The sequence below is a fragment of the Dermacentor albipictus genome, chromosome 9 (genome assembly GCF_038994185.2).
Source record: "Dermacentor albipictus isolate Rhodes 1998 colony chromosome 9, USDA_Dalb.pri_finalv2, whole genome shotgun sequence".
NCBI classification, from domain to species: Eukaryota; Metazoa; Arthropoda; class Arachnida; order Ixodida; family Ixodidae; genus Dermacentor; species Dermacentor albipictus.
Genome location: NC_091829.1, coordinates 110,448,019 through 110,469,177, shown reverse-complemented (window position 1 = coordinate 110,469,177; position 21,159 = coordinate 110,448,019). Strand labels below are relative to the sequence as shown.

At 47.8% G+C, this 21,159-nt stretch overlaps 1 protein-coding gene across 2 annotated transcripts in view; it reads right to left on the bottom strand.

Moving 5' to 3' along the window:
• LOC135897495 (lactosylceramide 4-alpha-galactosyltransferase-like) overlaps positions 1–21,159 on the bottom strand; it is a 72,288-nt gene that overhangs the window by 29,097 nt on the left and 22,032 nt on the right. Inside the window, exons 3-5 of one of the 2 annotated variants that reach the window (XM_065426131.2) lie at positions 12,377–12,478; positions 9,709–9,801; positions 9,231–9,341 (exon numbers count right to left, since the gene is read on the bottom strand). In XM_065426131.2, coding sequence (XP_065282203.2) covers positions 9,231–9,341; positions 9,709–9,801; positions 12,377–12,478 — 306 coding nt within the window. The remainder of the gene's footprint in view (positions 1–9,230; positions 9,342–9,708; positions 9,802–12,376; positions 12,479–21,159) is intronic. The other variant, XM_070525236.1, reaches the window with a different exon arrangement.

The following is a 21,159-nucleotide window of genomic DNA, read 5'->3' as shown; positions in this document are numbered from 1 at the left end:
TCCAGCGTTCTCCGTGACGAAGTTCAGCATGCGCTAAAAGAACCACCCTTCAATACAGAAGCTCGACCGCTAAGACATGACAGCCCACATATGTCATATTCGCAAGCTTTGAGGCAACCTGCCCCACCTCCCTCCCCGCTTCGCGCCGCGCGCCCGGCCATGCTCGAGCCCGTCCAAGCTGCCTCGTATTACCAGGACCACCGACAGGCCCCGAGGAAATCAGACGTGTGGCGGGCACCTGATCGCCGTCCCCTTTGCTTTCACTGTGGCGAAGCTGGGCATGTCTACCGACAGTGCTCCTATCGAGAGCTCGGACTACGCGGATTCTCAGCGAACTCGCCGCGACCTAGGTTCGGCCAGCGTCCCCCTGAAATCGAAGAATACGTTGCCCAGCAGCGCGGATCTCCATCAGCTCGACACCAGTCACGCTCCCCTTCGCCGCGGCGGTTTTCTCCGACTCGCCGTACGTATGCAAGCGTGGTGCAGGGTCGGTCGCCCAGCCCACGACGGGAAAACTAACCACAGCGACCTTTGGGGGCGAGGCCGCTCAGTCTGGACGTGCTCAAGGACCCCCACTGACGCGTACGCGGACCGACGATACATCGACGACGACAGTACCTGCTGATTGCAGAAAAAGAATTTCCTTGGACATTCCTGTACTGCTTGACGGTCGTGAATTGAGCGCTTTAGTGGACACTGGGTCGGATTATTCTATAATCAGCGAAAGACTGGCCACCCTTCTGAAGAAAGTGACCACGCCTTGGAATCAAACGCCAGTTCGTACAGCTGGCGGGCACATCGTCACACCACTCGGCATGTGCACGGCACGAATACAGATTCGCGGCTCTACGTTTGTTGCCAGTTTGAGCGTTCTCCCTCAGTGTTCTCGAGACCTAATCATCGGCATGGACTTTCTCAGGGAGCACGGCGCTATAATCAACATTCGACAACGCCTCGTCACTTTCTCGACAAAAAGCGCCACAGCGACGACCAACACCATCCACCCTCGAGCATCTCTACGTGTCATCGATGACGCTGTCACGTTACCACCGCGTGCAAGTGTTGTGGTTCAAGTGGCATGTGACAAGCTCATACACGGTGAAGCAGTCGTAGAAAGCAATCGGTCTCTCCTGCTTTCTCCTGGTGTTTGCGTAGCAAGAAGCCTTGTCGATCTCCACGACGGCCACTGTGAGGTTCTTGTCACCAACTTCAGCTACGAACACCGGCACCTTTTCCCCGGTACTGTCATCGCCTACGCCGACCCGATCGCCGATGTCACTGAGTGTTTTGTTTCCGAGGCAATCGGCATTGCTGACGCACCTCTACGCAACGTCGACATTAGTCCAACGCTTCCTGAAGAGAACAGACAACGCCTGCGCGAGCTGTTGCTTGAGTTCCACTCTTGCTTTGCACGGTCGTCGAAGGTACGTCAAACATCGATTACGAAACACCGTATCATCACCTATGACGACGTGCCCCCCATACGGCAACAGCCTTATCGTGTTTCCCCGACCGAACGACATGCTATTCAAACGCAGGTGAAGGAAATGCTTCAAGACGGCGTAATCCAGCCTTCATGCAGTCCCTGGTCATCGCCAGTCGTTCTTGTTAAAAAGAAAGATGGCACGCTTCGATTTTGTGTAGACTACCGGAAGCTAAATCACGTCACAAAGAAAGACGTGTACCCGTTGCCTCGTGTCGACGATTCTCTGGACAGGCTGAGGCACGCGAAGTATTTCTCCTCTATCGATCTGAAAAGCGGCTACTGGCAAATTGAAGTAGATGAGCGTGACCGCGAGAAAACTGCTTTCGTAACTCCGGACGGCCTTTACGAATTTAGAGTACTCCCTTTCGGGCTCTGTTCCGCTCCAGCCACATTTCAGCGAATGATGGATACCGTTCTCGCTGACCTCAAATGGAAAAGCTGCCTCGTCTATCTCGATGATGTCGTTGTCTTTTCGGAAACTTTTGACGAGCACCTTCGACGCCTTCGGAATGTACTCGAAGCCATTCGATCGGCTGACCTTACACTAAAGCCAGAGAAATGCCATTTCGGTTACGAGGAACTGAAGTTCCTTGGTCACGTCGTAAGCGCGGCAGGTGTTCGGCCTGATCCAGAGAAGACTGCTGCCGTAGCAGCTTTTCCCGCTCCAACCGATAAGAAAAGTGTGAGACGATTTTTGGGCTTGTGTGCATATTATCGACGCTTCATTGAAAATTTTTGGAAGATTGCAGATCCGCTATTTCGCCTTACGCGTGACGACACGCCATTCCTCTGGACTGATGCACAACAGACCGCCTTTGCGGAGCTACGACGTGGCTTGTCTTCTCCTCCCGTGCTCGGTCATTTTGATGAGGATGCCGACACAGAAGTACGCACTGACGCCAGCAATATCGGTCTCGGAGCTATCCTGGTGCAACGACAAGATGGCACTGAACGAGTTATAGCCTACGCGAGCCGCACTCTGTCACGCGCAGGGTCCAATTATTCCACCACAGAGAAGGAGTGCCTCGCGGTTATTTGGGCTACCACAAAGTTTAGGCCGTATCTCTACGGGCGGCCATTTAAAGTTGTGACCGACCATCACGCTTTGTGCTGGTTGACCAACTTCCGAGACCCTTCTGGACGATTGGCACGTTGGAGTCTGCGACTCCAGGAATTCAACATCACCATCGTGTACAAGTCCGGCAGCAAACATGAAGATGCTGACACGTTATCACGGGCACCTATTAAATCTCCGAATCCTGACGAGGAAGACGACAGCGCCTTTCTGGGAGCCCTCAGCGGGCCCTAAACAGCGATCGGACGCTGAGTTAAGACCCGTCATCGATCACCTCCGCGTACGCCGTTTGATCAAGTTGGAATGTACCTTCTTGGACCATTTCCCTTGTCTTCCTCCGGCAATAAGTGGATCATTGTCGCAACTGGCTACTTGACGCGTTACGCTGAGACGAAGGCACTACCACGCGGGACAGCATCTGAAGTTGCCCAGTTTTTTATGCATCACATTGTGCTTCGGCACGGCGCACCGTCATTCATCATCACTGACCGAGGGACGGCATTTACGGCGAAGCTTCTGGATGACATCTTCAAGCTGAGCTACACGAGTCATCGAAAGGCCACTGCATACCACCCTCAGACTAACGGCTTGACAGAAAGACTAAACAAAACACTGGCAGACATGCTCGCTATGTACGCGGATGTGCAGCACAAGACGTGGGACGAAATACTACCGTACGTAACGTTTGCGTACAACACTGCCACGCAGGAAACTACACGCTTCCCGCCATTCCGCCTCGTTTATGGTCGAGATGTCCAAAGTATGCTAGACGCCATGATGCCATATGAAGATACCGACCAGCTTGACCAGTTAGCTCCTGACGTCAAGGAGTACATTCAGCGCGCCGAGGAAGCGCGTCAACTGGCCCGCGTGCACATAAGACAGCAGCAGTGTACCGATGCAATAAGGTACAATCTCCACCATAGACAAGTGACCTATGAGCCTGGTGACCAAGTTTGGGTTTGGACACCCATTAGACGGCGAGGCCTCAGCGAGAAACTCCTCAGCAAGTACTTCGGACCATACACAGTACTAAGGCGTGTAAGCGCCGTGAACTATGAAGTGATCCCAGATGGAGACTTGCCATCGTCCAAGCGCTGTTTACCACGCGCAGAGACTGTACATGTGGTCCGCCTCAAGCCGTATTTTACACGGTGAAGTGTACTAGTAAACAACCTTTTTTTTTCGCTGTCGTCGCGTCTTCCTCCAAAGAACTGTGAAGCGTTTTTTGCTTTGTTCCCGACCACAGAACACATTTTTCCGTGTGCATTTCCGTATGTGTGCTAGCGCGTCGCTCCTACCCCCCCCCCCCCGCACTTTTTTTGTCTTACCTAATTTGTGTAGTTTCCATGTACGTTTTGTGTTTAGCATCGAGTCGATACTCCGTTGGGAGGGGGAATAATGCCACCTGGTGTTTTGAGCCAGCGCTGCGTGCCCAGCAAAAACGGTGATTGAAGACGACGAAGCCAAGGATCTTGCGCCAGCTGGTGAACCGTCCTCCTTGTGTCTGACATTTTCATGTCTGGCTGCTGATCCTGCTGCTTATTCTTGCCTTAGCGCGTGACAATATTAATCACCAAAGTGGTAAAACGCAGGAACCTTTCAAATATGTTCCCGATCTCACTTATTGCACGGGAAAGCTGTTTCAGAAGTTAATACAAACAAGATTAAGCAACCGCATATAAAATCACAAGCTTAATTTTCCCGGATTCCATGTTTGGATTGCGACCACACGTTTCAGCCTAAGAAGTATTTCTCCTATTAAAGGAGGAAGCACTAGACTCAAGAAAGGGCAGTGACAAGATCATCCGAGCGGTGGACGTAAATAAAGCTTTTGAACCAATAGCCCATAGCCGTATTCTCGAAGAATTCGAGAAAATTGGATGCAGAGAGATAGTATACTAATATATACACTGTTTCCTCCGCAATAGAACGGCAACAATAGGCTTGGAACCGGCTAAATCAGAACCGTTTAAAACTTCAGAGAAACCCCCCATGGTTGAATACTATTCCGCTATTCTGGGATAGGGAAGGATCTGGGATATGCGATTTACGCCTATGATATAACAATCTGAACACATAAAGGCTCACATGGAAACGAGCAGGATTCTCTGCAGAGAGCTATCTAAAATGTAGAGAGAGTCACTGAAGAAGCAGGGATGCTGTGTTCACAAGAAAAGTTCGAATTCTTAAGGGTCCGAGGCGCATACACGACAAAGCAGCAACGACCACATATTAGCTAATCCTAAACGACCGCTTGGTAGCAGAGGTGCAAAGCTACGCATACTGGATGTATCGATACAGGAGAGTGGCACAGCATATCACACCGTAGCTAATCCACGAAGAACGGCGAAAAGCGTGGGAAGCATGATCCACGAAGTGACCAGAAAGAAGAAAGGTTTGACGCAAGAGGAAACGACCAGGCTAGGGCAAACGTTCGTTATAAAGCGTGTAAGCTACGGGCTCCCGTTCCAAAAGCGCTCAAACAAAGAGACAATGCAGGTAAGTGCTGTTATACGCACAGCATACAAAACAGCCCTAAGTCTACCACACAATACAAGCAATGAAAAACTGCAAGACCTCGGAATACACAACGCACTTGAAGAGGCAACCTCAGTAATACTGTCGCAGCCAGAAAGCCTAACCTGAACTGAACAATGCAGAGCCTTGCTACAAAAACTAGGGCATCCCCTAAGACCACAACACTGCGCAGGGCAAGCACCTCTAGTCGGATAGGTTAGAGAACCCATCACAGCACCTCCAATTCCCAAAAACATGAGTGCAAAATATCATACGGCCAGACGTGGGACCTGCGCCAAAGCTTCACAAAATAAGTTCGGACGCAACCGGGACACGTACTATACAAACGCTTAGGATAGCTAAACACAAGTGCACTATAGTGGCTAGAAATCAAAGTACCACGATAACAGCGACCATACAAACAGAATCGGCTAGCACGGCAGAATCAGCAACCATAGCGTTGTCCACTCGAGATACCGAATGCAAAACCCAAGGCGGCCAAGTCATACTGGACTCGCAGTCAGCATGCCGTCAATATATGACGACGAATGTATCGAAAATTACGGCGAAGATCCTTGGAGCACACATGCAGCAATATCACCCGATCACCTGGCGTCCAAAACACGCGGGCTTAGAGGGTAACGAGTGGGTAGACGGTACACCTCGTGGAATTAGTATACGAGCGCCGATGGGGACTCGCAAAGAACCTCCGCTCACCCCGCGCGAAATCCTGGAGGCGCAAAAAGAGGCAGAAATTCAGCCCGCCACAACTCAAACTCGAACTAGGACAGGCTAGGGGACTGGCGCCCACACAAACACGTACCCAAGTCTATTAATTCTCAATAAAATCCAGCCAACGGATTACCCGGACACATGTCCGTGGTGTTGGGAGCAGCCATGCCTCACCCAGATAGCGTGAACGAGTAGACAAAGGCCACCCGAAATGAACTGACTCTTATTAAGGACAAACCTATCTGAAAGGCAGTGGGAGCACTGTCTTTCGAGCAAGAATCGGGGAGAGCCAGGTTGCTTTGCTCGACCAACCCTACTGAAGCGCACAGGCCCGCGGAGGCCTAGGCTGGGGGATCTACCGATCCTTGCCCTACTAACTTAAGGCAAAAGGTAAGTTGCTACAACCACTTGTAAGCCGAAATCCTGTTTATAGAAGAACCGCTACACAGGTTTCCTAATGGAATTCACAGCCGCAAAAGCAGGTGCGACATACGAGAATGATGTTTTATCGCACTTATTACACTCGACGCTGTCAGCATGGTCCGTGCTGTCTACCGCTTTCGCGTAGTTTTCGCAAATCCCCATGCATGCCACCATGTTGTTTGAAATCACGTGATATATAATACTTATTGCCAGATTGGTCCATGGTTGCTGCACCTAATTTAGTCAGCAGTTCACCATCTTAAGTGATCTGGATGCCAGGCGTTAGAACAACATGGCTGCCGTCACGATTAGCTAGTAATGTCAGAGGGAGGTGATCGCTTTCACTTCAGGGCCTGTGTATGAACTATCTGAGCGTAGCTGTCTATTATAGGATTGCACTGCATGTTGATTCACCCTTATTCTACAAGCTTTAAAGCCGGAAACCTTCGACACAGCGACTGCGTCGGCATCCTGATTTAGCTTTGAATGAATACTGGTACATTAAACTATAGTGCTCTATATTGTTAGTGCGATACGTGCAGACGTTACGCATGGAGAATTGTGATTCCCAATATTTCGCCCGTAAGAACGCGTTCTCAGAATCATATACCATGACCTGATATCAAATAGTAGTGTAAAGGTGTTTCAATTATCGTAAACGCTGTTTAACTTCATTATTTCGATTCATATAGTTTGATAGCTGATCCATCGTGTCTATCTATGTTTTATCACCATCGCTGTGTTTGCAGTGTTGCTGTCCACAGCGAATACGTAATAGATACTGGTTATTTCTGTTACTTATTTTCTCTACTGTGTGTCGACGTTTTACGAAAGTTGCCATCGCCCTCATGAGAACTCGGAGGAGTACTACAGTACTGATTTCACAAAATGAAAAATCGGGGAGAGACTCCAATTTTTGCGATCATATATTTTCTAAATTTCCATACACGAACTCAGCATGGCTGTGGATAGTCGGCATATCTTAAGTTGAATATCATCTGCTGCTCCATGATTTGCTGCTTCATCGGAAAGCCACAAAGTGACCGCAGTTAAGGTACCTGTTTTGCGAAGCCATCGTCAGTGACAAACACAAGTAGCACCTCAAACTTTATTGTTCGCATGAAGTTGCAAGCGCTTTGAACATTGATGCAAGAACCGTTTATGCCGTTGTCATACTAGACCGCTTACTGTCTCCTCAAAGCGAAGAATATGTAGCTTGACGTATTATTTATCAAACTTTTTGTGTACTTTGAACACGCGCCAGTCTACCCGGTGCGTAATCTGAAGGTTGATGTGCGACAATCACAAAATTGTATTGAAGCGCACATATCAATGTGCCACGCTGCCTTCTTTAGGAGTGGCCCTGAAAAGCGGAGCCTCGTACCGATTATAAAAGCAGCGGGAAGAAATCACAGATTGCGCATCCTACAAGCATTGATCTCAAGCAAGTCGTGCTAGACTTTTAAATCGTTGGAATTGTTCATTTCAAGGGCTCCTGTGTTTACGCAGGAAACACAAAACGTTTTTCTCGACTTCCACTTCCGAAATTTGATAAGATTTGTTGCATCGGAAAGGCTAAAATCTATTAAATTTAGTCATATATGCTGAGTTTAATAGGGACACGCCAAACCACGAAAGCAAGAAGTCTTGGCGATGAGACGAGATACCTTCAAGCCATAGAATTCCGGGAGCCAAATTTTATTTAGACCACCAACTTTTAGAGCGACGGCTCTACTACTCCAGGTACAAACCTAGAAAACGCCTGGTTCCGTAAATATGACCTTCAAACTGAGCTAAGGTCAAACTCGAATTTAGCCTGCCACTACCGGTGGGCGCGGCGTACGCCACTTGGGCGATTTCATTATCTTGAAAGCGATTTGCGATGTGGACAAAGTGCACCGAGTGCTGGTAGCTTCGTCGTGTGCGCTGTGCTGTCGATGCTTAGTTCGCGTTCGAGAGAGACGCAGCATGAAGGTCAATTCGCTCGCTGCTGCTGCAGCGCCGAGCAGAGTCCGTGCGTTGTCTTATGGTGCAGTTGCAGATGCGGTAGTAGGCGATTGCGGAGTAGGTCTGCTCCCTTGTCCAAAGTAAGCAAAGCTTTGCTAGCGCTCGACAAACGTGGTTTAACCGCGTACAACAACGATAAACTGTTTCGCATATTGTAACGAAATTCGCAACCTTCACGATAAATAAAACATGACGTTTACACCTTTAACTGAGCAATAAAAATATATTACAATTCTGCGAACTGAACCTGTTGGGACATATATAATGCCCAAAAGTCAAAAGTGAATCGATCGCAGTCTATTTCCGGATATCTTTGTTCTACCATCCATTCCTTCCTTTCGGGAATGCTTTAGAAAATTATTTTTACGGAATTGAAGTAAATTTATATGCTATTGCTGCATTTCAGAATAGTATTATGCGTTGTCTGACGAATGTCAATTACGAATAAACAAGTTCCTTCCGCATTTCTTGAGTCATGCGCAGTACGCTCACGGGTAAGTTAATAAAATGTTTGCAAATTATAGGCAAGAATTCTGCCTCATACGATACACCTGCTGAAACTCTAGTTCTAATAACTTGAAAAAAAACAAAACGTCCGCTTAAGATATAGTTGGTTGTATAGCTGTACTTCACTATGATTTCCTGGTGAAAATCATGACAAATATTACGGGAGTAAAAATGCTGGCTTTTTCATAAAAGAGTTGGTGAACTAAGTTAATACAGATCTGACTGGAATGGTAGATCCGCGGAATTTGAACATGTATCCACGATACACCACAAATGTGGCAATTCACTAAACCACTACATGAAGGGACGCATGCACGCATGGAAGTAAATTCCAGCGCCATTTTGTTTGCTGTTATTCTTTATACAAATAATTATACTCAACGAACACTCATTTAATCGAAACGACTGTTAACACGCGAGTTTTTGGAAAGAGCTGTATAATTTACCCCTACATGAAAAAAAATTCAAAAATGTGCTTACGACTGGTAGCATCAGCTGTTTGGCCCGAGATAGTACCTGTGGTCTCAGCCTCCTTCACAACCGTTGTGTTCATTGTGGCCGCTGCGCTCTCTGTGCTTGTCGTAACTGTTTCTGAAGAAATCATAGTGCAACAGGCTGTCCTTAATACTTCAGAAATTTGAAAAGGTCAACGAGAATCACGTCGACCACAATTTTCAAGGCTTCTGTACAATCAGACATTTTCAAGTCACTATTAGGTTATGCCCCATCCCATTTCTTTCACGAATCTCGCCCACACTCTCACAAGACGCTATCGAAGCACTTTTAGTCTAATGTGTGCACAGGAGGAAATTTCACAGCTGATTATCTCTGTTCACTTTTCTTATATCAAGTATCCGTATTCCTTGAACACTCGTTTGATCCACGTGGTCGTCGACACGAAAGTAGTGAGAAGCTGCGGACGTTACCTCTACAATAAAAAGGAAGATAACACGCTCACCAATCCCTCCATGAGCTCCTTGGCCCATGATAATGCCGGTAGTCCGGTCCTGTCCCACCACAGTTGTGTTGGTTGTGAGTATTGCAATTGTTCCTGTAGAAATCATCATACATCCATTGGTCAGAGAACTAGAAAACTACCCCACAAGTTAATGTATAACCATGCTTGCGGCATTATACAATGCGCCAGCACAGAAACACCAACATAAACGAAGCCAGATTTGCGACGTGTTGTCGCTGTCTGGGCATTAGCGCGTCACAAGAGGCTATGGATAGCGCTGATGGTGCTGCAATTAAAGAATGTCCACCTCCATTTCACCATCTGAAAGTTTCTCCTAAACTCTCTGCGATTCAATGCCGTACGGAGAGTGTAGGTGATTTCGTCCAAGCTTCCAAACTCGTCTTTCGACCCCTCCGGCAACACGACCGCTGGGAATAATACACAACCTTATGAGTGCAGTCCGAACTGATAGGCTGACACTACGCTCTTCAGTGTTTCTGTTTATATACAAATCAACGCCAAGGTGAAACAATTCGAGCGAAGCTAGATGTGAACGGATGACGTAGAGAAGACGGACAATGCAGTGTCTTTCCACTTGCATTGCTGTGTTGTATTTTTCTGGTTGTAGATTGCTCCCCACGCACCTGCGAGGGCCTATTTCAAACTATACGGCTCGGAAAAGAGGAAGATATACTGCGCTGATTATTGTCGGCCACGATGCCACACCCGAAAAACGTACGCCTGAAGAACTATGATTGGCTGACTCGCTAAGAAAGAATTATACGATGGCAAGTGATCTATAAAACATCACCGAGCTGTAACAACTTCAACGAAGGCAGTGCTGAAAAGCAAAAGGCAGGGAAGAAACTAAAAGAAAACAAACTGCTTTCCACTGCACCCAGCCCTCGAAGCCATGTACATGACGAAGCACGATGACGTACGGAGTCTACTGCGACCTTATGATTCGCTCAAACAATCACTTGGCACAAACCGCTGGCATAGACATTCGTGGCTTTTCATTAGCTTGGGATGCCAGTGACGACAACCCTTAAATTCTGAAAGGTGTGTGTTTCGCAGGAACACCCTTTAGACGACCTAAAATAAAGAATAGGCGTTCCGCTAACGAATGCACTCATATTCAGAGCATTCAGAAAAAGTGATTATATGAAAATGGTGTTTGGACATTCAATCCACCCTCGAGGTTGTAATTGTCATAAGTGTGCGGAATAAGGACGTATTCTATACATACATTGTTCTTACATATTGTGTGCACGCGAATAGCTGAGACAGCAATATACAAATTGTGTCAGCTATCTTTCACCGATATATAAATATATGCAAATACCACGTAACTGGACAAAACCAAGGTACTGTCGTTTGCCGTCGTTTGGAGATGCCCAGATTATTTAATGCAGTCCGCCTAATTGCACAATTGCTCTTAACTTATGCTGCTTGACAAATATTACAACTTGATGATAGTGTCATTGAGAAAATTGTACAGCAGCATGACAGATTCTCGATAGAGCTATTTGTTGCTGAATACGTATTACATAAAGTGTTTTTCCGAGCCTGAAAGAAGCCTAAGAATACACGCGAAATTGCCGCGTGACTGACCTCTCGAGGCACTTTGCGCCCACATTCCCAATGCCAGTGAGCTTGGAATAAACGAAACACGTGTTTTTTTTTCGTTCTGTACTTGGGTAAACAGAACTTTGTCCGACACTTCGACCTATGTCACCCGCGCACTCAAAAGCCAGAAAACATATATCAAATGATGAACAGATAGGTTGTGACGGAAATTACGTCCATCAGGTAATAGCGGGAAAGTTAATGCAAATTATTGAAGCAAAGTAGCAACTGCGCCTCCATCATGAGGACTTGGCTGGGTAAGAAAAGATCCATGACGCACAAGAGAGAACTAGTAAGTACGCATCGAATCGTGCAGTCAAGCTGCCACTACTGCTTCATTCACACCACCATGTTTCTCATCGCTAGGAATGAGCAGACAAATGAAAATATTATATGTTCGTGGAAAAGACTATCACTTAATTATATTTCTCTTGCAGTGGGCGTTTCTTTTGCAGAACAGACAGGAAGAGCTGAAATTTAGAGGCTGCAGCGGCATTTCGATCGCGATGACATTACACAGTCTTTAGGAATCATATCCCTTATGAACACAACATTGTGCTAAAGAAGTTAAAAGTAAAGAAGCAGAGCGCCGTAACCTCTGTTTCTTGAAAAAAGTCACACCGAAACTCCCAGGCGCTTTTCGAATAAAGTGATTGCTGGCAATTTCTGATTTCTCCGCTCTAATGAAGATTCAGATAAAGAGAGGACATATTCCTATCTCTTCCGTTTAAATCATTTAATTGTGCGCTGCTTGAAGTATACGTATATAATGCTTGTTCCGAATGCATTTACCAGTTACTTCGATTTGCTGATTTTATTACTCAATATGGCGCCTCTACCTTTACATTAGTATGATTATTTCTATTATCTGCACTAGTTTTACAGCTGCCAAGGCAGTTAAACTGTGTGGAAGACACCAAAATCGAGAAAAAGTTATTTGAACAATTTTTTCACCGATGTCACCATCGACCTATCAGAAGTAGCTGTGAAGTTGCTGATGTAGCCTTTAAATAAAACATTCTTTTAAAAACGTGCTCACCAGGGGCAGCATGAGGTCCTCGGTCCGAGGCGTTACCCAATGTCCAGCCCTGTCCCACCACGGTTGTACTTGTTCCGTTCGTTGAGTTCATTCCGAGTGTTCCTCAAAAAATAATCATGGTGCATCGTTACACTTGATGTGAGAACACCCAACAAGTTAGCGAACAACAAAGCCGACGAGAACTTACAAGGCATATGTGCGCAAAAAAGGCCGCGTAAAAGCAGAAGACGCGACATACTTTATCTTTGCGGCCACGTCAGCAACCAAAGAGCTCTCGTCAATAATATTGCATGATGCTATTGTTACGCGAAGGACCAGTCAGTAAGACGAGCAACTATTTACAGGTTATATTTGAAACAGCGGTTGGAGCGCTGACCGGTTGGATTCATACCGCGTGCCCAGTTTGTTCTTCGTCCTCTTGAGTGATGGCACCCACGCGCCTCGTTCAAACACGTAAATATCACACGCGTGTAGCATAATCCCCCGGCGGCAGAAGCGACGTCCCGGAGCGTCTAAATGTCATCACTGGGAGGGTGATACTGCTTCAGTCGCGTAACGTGCACGATATCACTGGACCGGGAAGCAGATCGAGCGCCAGGTGCGATATCGTAGGTGACGGGAGTCACGGCACGAAGCACTCGGTATGGGCCTGTGTAACGAGACAGCAGTTTTTCTAACAGGCCGACCTCACACGACGGAGACCACAGAAGCACCAAGGAACCAGGCGGCAAGTGCACGTCTTGGAGTCGCTGGTCGTACAAACGCCTTTGACTGTGTTGGTATTTCAGAAGGTGGTCCCGGGCAATTTTCGATGCGTGGGTACAGCGAGCGATGGCGTCAAGTGCCTGTTTACTGGTCGGTGCCGCGTGAACAGGGAGGGTTGTGTCGAGGGGCAGTGCTGATTGTCGGCCGAACAGAAGGAAAAATGGGGAATAACCGGCTCTGTCATTACGCGAGGAATTATAAGCAAATATGACAAACGGTAGAGCGAGGTCCCAGTCAGTGCACAATGAAGAGACATATTTCGCGAGCATGTGTGTGAGAGTGCGATTGAGACGCTCCGTGAGACCATTTGTTCGCGGATGGTATAACGCGGATAGCCTGTGCCTCGTGGCACATGACTGCAGGATGTCCGCGATAAATTTTGATAGGAATGTCCAGCCACGGTCTGTGAGACGTTGTCGCGCACCTCCATGTAATACAATCACGTCGCGTAGAAGAAAATCGGCGACATCTGTGGCGCAGCTTGTAGGAAGCGCTCGAGTGATGGCGTAGCGCATGGCGTAATCACAGCGATCCACGTGTTCGCAAAGGTAGAAAGAGGAAAAGGCCCAAGTAAGTCTAAAACAACCTGAAAGCATGGTTCCGCGGGAAGTCGAGAGGTTGAAGGTAGCCAGCAGGGAGCGTCAATGGTGTCTTGCGTCGCTGACATTTCTCACACGCAACTACGTATCTTCGAACGGAGCGAGCAAGCCCTGGCCAAAAGAAGCGTTGGAGGATCCGGTCGTAGGTACGTGACACACCCAGGTGACCGGCAGTGGGGAGGTCGTGAAGTTCGTGGAGGACAAAGGAGCGATGGTGTTAAGGGATCACGAGGAGTAAAGCAGGGCCGTCAGGGTGAACATTGTGGCGGTAGAGTACGCCATCTTCAAGTGTGAATAAGCAAAGGGAACTGTCGGCAAGTGCCGATTCCAGGCGGTCAGTGATGATACGCAAGGACGGGTCACGGCGCTGCTCGTCGGCGACATGGAGCAGTGGAAAAACGGAGAGAACACAGGCGTCGGTTTCAGTATCAGATGTAGAGGTCGCGTCTTCGACTGGGCAGCGAGAAAGGCAATCTGCGTTCCTGGTGTTGGGGTCCCGACTTGTAAGTCACTGTGTAGGTATATACTTGTAGTCTGAGGGCCCAACGAGCGAGCCGGCCAATAGGAGCCTGATGGTCAACAGAGTTGCATGATGGTCTGTGATTACTGAGAAGGGCTTGCCATATAAATATGGGCGGAACATTGAAACAGTCCAGACGAGAGCAAGACATTCGCGCTCGATAATGGAATAGTTGCGCTCTGCAGTTGTCAGAAGCCGGCTAGCATAGGCTATAAAACGGTCGTATCCGTGTTGGCATTGCGATAAGACGGCGCCAATCCCATAGGCACTGGTATCGGTTCGGACCTCTGTAGGTGCGGACGCGTCAAAGTGGGCGAAAACCGGTGGATTAATAAGAAATGTGATAAGGCGTGAAAATGTGGCAGCCTGAGGGTAACCCCACGTAAAAGGCACATCTTTCTTCAGAAGTTTCGTGAGTGGTCGAGCCATTCCTGCGAAATCTTTCACGAACCGTCGGATATAAGAACAGAGCCCCACAAAAGTCTGGACGTCTTTGACAGACTGAGGTACAGGAAAAACCGTTACCACTCGAACCTTCTCCGGGTCGGGTTGTACTCCGGAAGCACCGACAAGATGGCCTAGCACTAATCTGTCGGCGCCCGCAGAGGCACTTCGATGAGTTTATTTGGACCCCAGCCTTGCGGAAGACGTCAAGGATAGCTGCGATGTGCTCAAGGTGTGTTTAAAATGTAGGAGAAAATACAAGGATGTCCTCGAGGCAACAAAGGCATGTTGACCTTTTGAAACCTTTAAGCAAATAGTCGATCATGTGTTCGAACATGGCGGGGCATTGCATAAACCGAAAGGCATAACCTAGAATTGGCAGAGGCCATCTGGAGTGACAAAAGCGGTCTTTTCTTGGTCTTGCTCATCGACGGAAATCTGCCAATAACCAGATCGTAGGTCGATGGACGAAATTTATTTGGCACCGTGAAGACAATCAAGAGCATCGTCGATTCGTGGTAAAGGGTAACCGTCCTCTTTAGTAATTCGGTTCAGGTGGCGGTATTCAACGCAGAAACGCCACGTGCCATCTATCTTTTTGACGAGCACGACCGGCGCCGCCCAAGGACTCGACGAGGGCTCAACAATGCCTCTGGCGAGGATCTTGTTTACTTCCTGCTGAGTAACTTGCCACTTTGCCGTGGACACGCGATAAGTTCGGCAGTGAATCGGAAGAGCATCACCAGTGTTTATCCAATGTTAAACAAGGGACGTCTTACCAAGTGGTCGATAGTGAGTGTCAAATATGTCGCGGTAGGAAAGCAAACGGCAATATAGGGCGGCTGCTTGGTCAGGTGCGAGGTACGGAGCGACCATGGGACGTAATGGGCTGTTGAGGTTCAAGGCATTAGGAGGATCCGGAAACGCGTCGGCTGCAAAAGCAGTGACGTGGTCGCCCGTCACTGACCGAAGCGTGGTCACCGCTATGTATTCAGGAAACCCTTGCTTCGTCAAGCCAAAATTGATAACGGGGAGACACATCCTATTACCGGAAAGGTATACGACGGAGTGTGGCATAGAGGTGTCGCGAGCCAGGAGGACATCACGAAGAGGTGCGGCGACATAGTCGCCGTCAGGCACGGTTGCCGTTGAGGCCAATTCGACGAAGGTTAAAGCTTTTGGAGGTAAGCCATCAAACGCTGTAGTGCTGAGGGTGTTCGGTTGTTCGGGGCGAACTTGTGCAAGAATAGGAAGCTCTAGGCACAGCGTACCGGTGGCACAGTCGATGAGGGCAGAATGCGTCGTCAGAAAATCGAGCCCGAAGATTAGGTCATGAGGGCAACAGGTGCGCCCGGTGAACAGGACTGGAACTTGGCGGCCAGCAGTTCCTATGCGAGCAGTGCACATGCCTCTGACGACAACAGTGGCGCCACTGGCGGCACGTACGGCTCGAGTGACGGCAGGAGTAAGAACTTTTCTGAGCCGACGAAATAGGTTAGTGCTCCTTATGGACACTTGGGCTCCAGTATGAATTAATGTCGTCAACAGAAAACCATCTACGTCTACTTCAATTAGGTTCGTGTTGATGAGGAGCGTCAACGGAGGATTTGGACAGGACGAACGTGATGCAGCACTACCTGCAAGAGCTGCATGACCTAGTTTTCCGCCCGTCGGTTTGGCGAGGAAAAGCGGCGAGGCTGGGGTGACGGGGAGCGACGACGTTGAGGCGACGGCGATCGCACGGAGGAGCGGTTGTCAGGCGCATCAGAAGTATGATGATGTTTGAGGTTTAATGGCGCAAGGGCCAGGTATGGCCAAAGAGCGCCATGCTAGTAGTAATGAATATGTCGTGGTCTGATGGGCTCTGTGAATTTAATGTGACTTGGCTGTAGAGGGGCCTAAAAGAGTTTGTGTATATTGCACAAAAATTAACCGTAATAAAATGATGGCAATGATTAAACACATGTACTATGATCACTAAAATACATTAAAAATAATGATGCATTATATAAAATATGCGAGAGACTAAAATTGTCTAAGAGCACTACTGCCTCACCAGAGCCCTTGAAACGCAAGGGCCGAGAGGCATGTGCTATACAAAATAGCTATCACAGCGGCATCCTCTGGAGAGAGGAGACGCTATGAACTTATAGGGCTAATTACATGTAACACAACATCTTTCAGGAAGTCTAGGACTGCGTTAGTGTCAAAGAGTGGTTCTGGGCCGAGTAGCATTACATGATGAAGGGGAATGTGCTGCCGGTATGCTAATGGAAAATGTTTCTTTCTGTCAGATTCGGCTTTCCGACACTCCAGGAGGACATGGAGGACGGTCAGCCTCTCCCCGCATCTCCCACAGGTTGGGGGCTCATTTCCAGTAAGTAAAAAGTTATGCGTGCCAAAAGTGTGTCCTATTCTTAGACGACAGAATAGGACATCTGTCCGGCGTGATTTTGTTACAGGAGGCCAGAAACCTAATTGTGGCTTTATTACATGCAGCTTATTATTTGTTTCCAGGTCCCACAAGCGTTGCCAGTAGTTTCGCAGTTTTCTTCTTAAGAAAGGCATCAGGTCTGCGACAGAGACTGTAGCGGTAGAATTAACAGTGTGTGATGCAATTGATGTGGCCATTTGGTCCGCTAAAACGTTACCCTGGATGCCCCTAAGTCCAGGCACCCAGCATATTATCACATGCTGGTTAGATACATATGCTTTACATAGGACGGAATAGAGTTCAATGATTATAGGATTTTTGTGCTTACAGAACGATATCAAAGACTTCACAACACTTAGGGAGTCCGTATATATAATTGATTTTTTGAGTTTTCATTTCCGGATATGCTTCACGGTCGACAGTATTGCGTAGGCCTCAACCGTGAAGATACTAGTTTCCGGATGCAGTAAATCGGATTCCGAGAAGGATGGACCGACGCCTGCATAGGACACCCCGTCGCGTGACTTCGATGCATCTGTGTAGAACTCAGTGCAGGAGTATTTTTACTGGAGTTCCCGGAAATGCATTTGGATTTCAATCTCTGGAGCATGCTTTGTGATTTCCACGAAAGATCTATCACACTGTATGAGCTGCCACTCCCAAGGAGGTAGCAGCTTGGCTGGATGCATTAGGGGAAGGTCGAGGAGTGGAACGTGCATTTCTTCACTAAGCTCCCTTACACGCAGCGAGAAAGGCTGTCTTACGGAGGCACGATTGCGAAAGAGTGTAGCATATGTCATGTAATTAATGGTATTAAAACAGGGACGCTGTGGATTTGAGTGGACATTAAGAAAATATGTTTGGCTGATGTATGATCTCTGCAGATGAAGTGAGCACTCATTTGATCCTACATATAAACTTTGTATGGAACTCGTTCTGAAAGCGCCAGTGGCCAGTCGGATTCCAAGATGGTGGACCGGATCTAGCATCTTTAGCGCGCTCGGGGCTGCAGAATGATAGATCACGGCACCATAGTATAGTCGTGATCGAATGAGGCTCTTATAGATATTCATTAAACACTTTCTGTCACTACCCCATGTAGTCTGGGATAGAAGTTTGATTATGTTCATTGTTTTCAGACATTTTTCTTTAAGATATTTAATGTGGGGGACGAAAGTGAGCCTGTAGTCAAGTATGACACCTGGAAATTTGTGTTCTTTGTTTACAGGTATCTGTTGTCCACGCAGTTCTATGCAAGGATCTGGGATAAGTCCTCTCTTTCTTGAAAAAAGAACACAAGAGCTTTTGTTAGGATCGATCCTAAATCCATTCCTGTCTGCCCGCGTTGACACTTTGTTCAGGCCATGCTGTACCTGTCTCTCACAGACTGCGAGGTTACAAGATTTGAAAGCTATTTGAATGTCGTCTACGTAGACAGAGTAAAAGATGGCGGGTGGTAGTGAAGCACGAAGCGTGTTCATCTTCACGATAAAGAGCGTGCACCTGAGCACGCCTCATTGGGGTACCCCCGTTTCTTGCGTAAAAGGACGTGAGAGTGCATTGCCGACTTTTACCCGGAAGGTACGATTTGACAGATAGCTTTCTATTACGTTAAACTTATTACCGTGGATGCCCATTTCTGATAGGTCTCTTAAGATTCCGTAACGCCACGTTGTGTCATACGCCTTTTCCATATCGAGAAATATCGATAGGAAGAACTGTTTATGTATAAATGCGTCCCGGATATTCCCTTCAACACGTACGAGATGACGGTTGTGGAGCGCCTTTCTCGAAAGCCGCACTGATAAGGATCAAGCATTTTGCTATGTTCAAGGAAATGAATGAGTCACCCATTTATCATTTTTTTTTCAAACACCTTACAAATGCAACTTGTGAGGGCTATCGGGCGGTAACTTGCCACTGAGGAAGGGTCTTTGCCTTGTTTCAAAACAGGGACCACAATGGCTTCCTTCCACGCGGTTGGAAGGTACCCTGCATCCCAGATGGTGTTGAAAAGTGTGAGTAGTGTAAGTTGCGTGTCATTGTGTAAGTTTTTGAGCATTTCATACATGATTCTATCAGATCCTGGTGCGGAACTCTTGCATTCGCTCAAGGCCGCTTTCAACTCGGCAGCACTAAAAGGGCAATTGTACGGTTCATTCTGTCGGCATTTATTGATGACTGGCTTGCATTCTTCTATTTGTTTATATTTCAGGAATGATTGCGAATAATGATTTGAGCTTGATACACTCTCAAAGTGCTCCCCAAGTGAGTCGGCCTGATCTTTCAGTGTATCGCCCTGTGTATTTACTAGAGGGAGTGAATATGTTTGCTGCCCTCTAATCCTATTAACCCTGTTCCAGGCTTTGGCCTCATGTCTAAACGAGTTAATACTCAATAAAAACTTGTGCCAACTTTCTCTTCTGGCCTGCCGGCGGGTTCTCCTATCTTGGGATTTTATTTTTTTAAAGTTGACAAGATTCTGAGCGGTGGGAGAAGCTCGCAGCAACCCCCACGCCTTGTTCTGATTCTTACGGGTGGTCCGACATTCGCTGTTCCACCACGGTACACGTGGCTGGCATGCCAAACCACTTACTTTGGATATGCATTTTGATGCGGCATCTATTATGAATGCTGTAAGATAATCCACAGCAGCATCAATTTCTAAAGAAGACAGGTCAGCCCATGAGATGCTAGAGAGAGTTCGGAATTTCTGCCAGTCGGCTGTGTCTATCTTCCACCTAGGAGCTTGTGGAGGATAGTCCTTTTCATTAGATGTTCTTATCAGTATGGGGAAGTGGTCGCTCCCGTAAGGATTGTTCATAACTTCCCACTCGAGTTCAGGCAGTATACACGGGGAAACTAGGCTGAGGTAAAAGATGAAAATGTTCTGTTGGCGAGAGAATAATATGTGGGTGCCTTCTTATTCAGCGGGCATGCACCAGAAGAGAAGAGGAACTGTTCAACAAGACGACCTCGCGCATCTATACGAGAGTCGCCCCACAGGCTGTTGTGCGCATTGAAATCCCCAAGTACAACGTTAGGTTCTGGCAATTCATCTATGAAGGACTGAAATTCATGTTTGCTTAGTTTGTAGTGTGGAGGCATATAAATCGAACAAATGGTGACGAGTTTATTCAAAAGAACAGCTCGAACCGCCACTGCTTCAAGGGGCGTTTGTAGCTGTAAACGCTGACAGGAAATATTTTTATGAATAAAAATGGCAACACCGCCTGATGATACGACAGCATCATTGCGATCTTTGCGGAACTTGACATACTGTCGGAGAAAGTTTGTGTGTTGTCGTTTTAAATGTGTTTCCTGTAGACACAGCACTTTTGGATTGTGTTTTTGGATAAGCTCTTGCACGTCATCAAGGTTCCTAAAAAGACCTCTGACGTTCCATTGAATAATTTGTGTCGCCATTTTGAAAGTAAATAAGTGCTGCGTGTATGGAAACGGAGGTGATGCCTTAAGTTACAGAGCTGTTTCGAGGCCCTGTAACGGGGGTTCTGCTCTTTCTGGAGCGTTCGAGCGAGCCTCGCCGCTCCTTAGGCGCTTGGTGCGCCTTGAGGATAGGTGTAGTGTCCATTGCCTCTTGTGAGGCGCCGGACACGTGCTCTTGCGAGCGAGAATTTACCAGCGAGGGCCCTGCTTTGGAGGGCAAGACCCCTGCACCCACCAGCCCGGAGGTCGATGTGGCTCCCTAGCGGATTTGGCTGCGCCGGCTGTTGCCAGCGCTGGAAGGGGCCGCGGAGATTGGGGCAGCCTCAGCTGCGCTCTCCTTCGGGGTCGGTGGCCCCGTCTGGTGGGTTGACGGAGCAGCGCTAGCTGCAACCGCCGCGGGGGCAGATGGCGTGACTGCCGACTGGCTGGTTGTGGGTCGGACAGCCGCCGGAGGCCGTTGTGATGCTGCCCCCTTACGCGCCACATCGGCAAAGCTGCTCTTAGACAGGTATGACACCCGCCGACGTGCCTCTTTGAAAGATACGTTTTCTTTGACTTTGATTGTCACAATCTC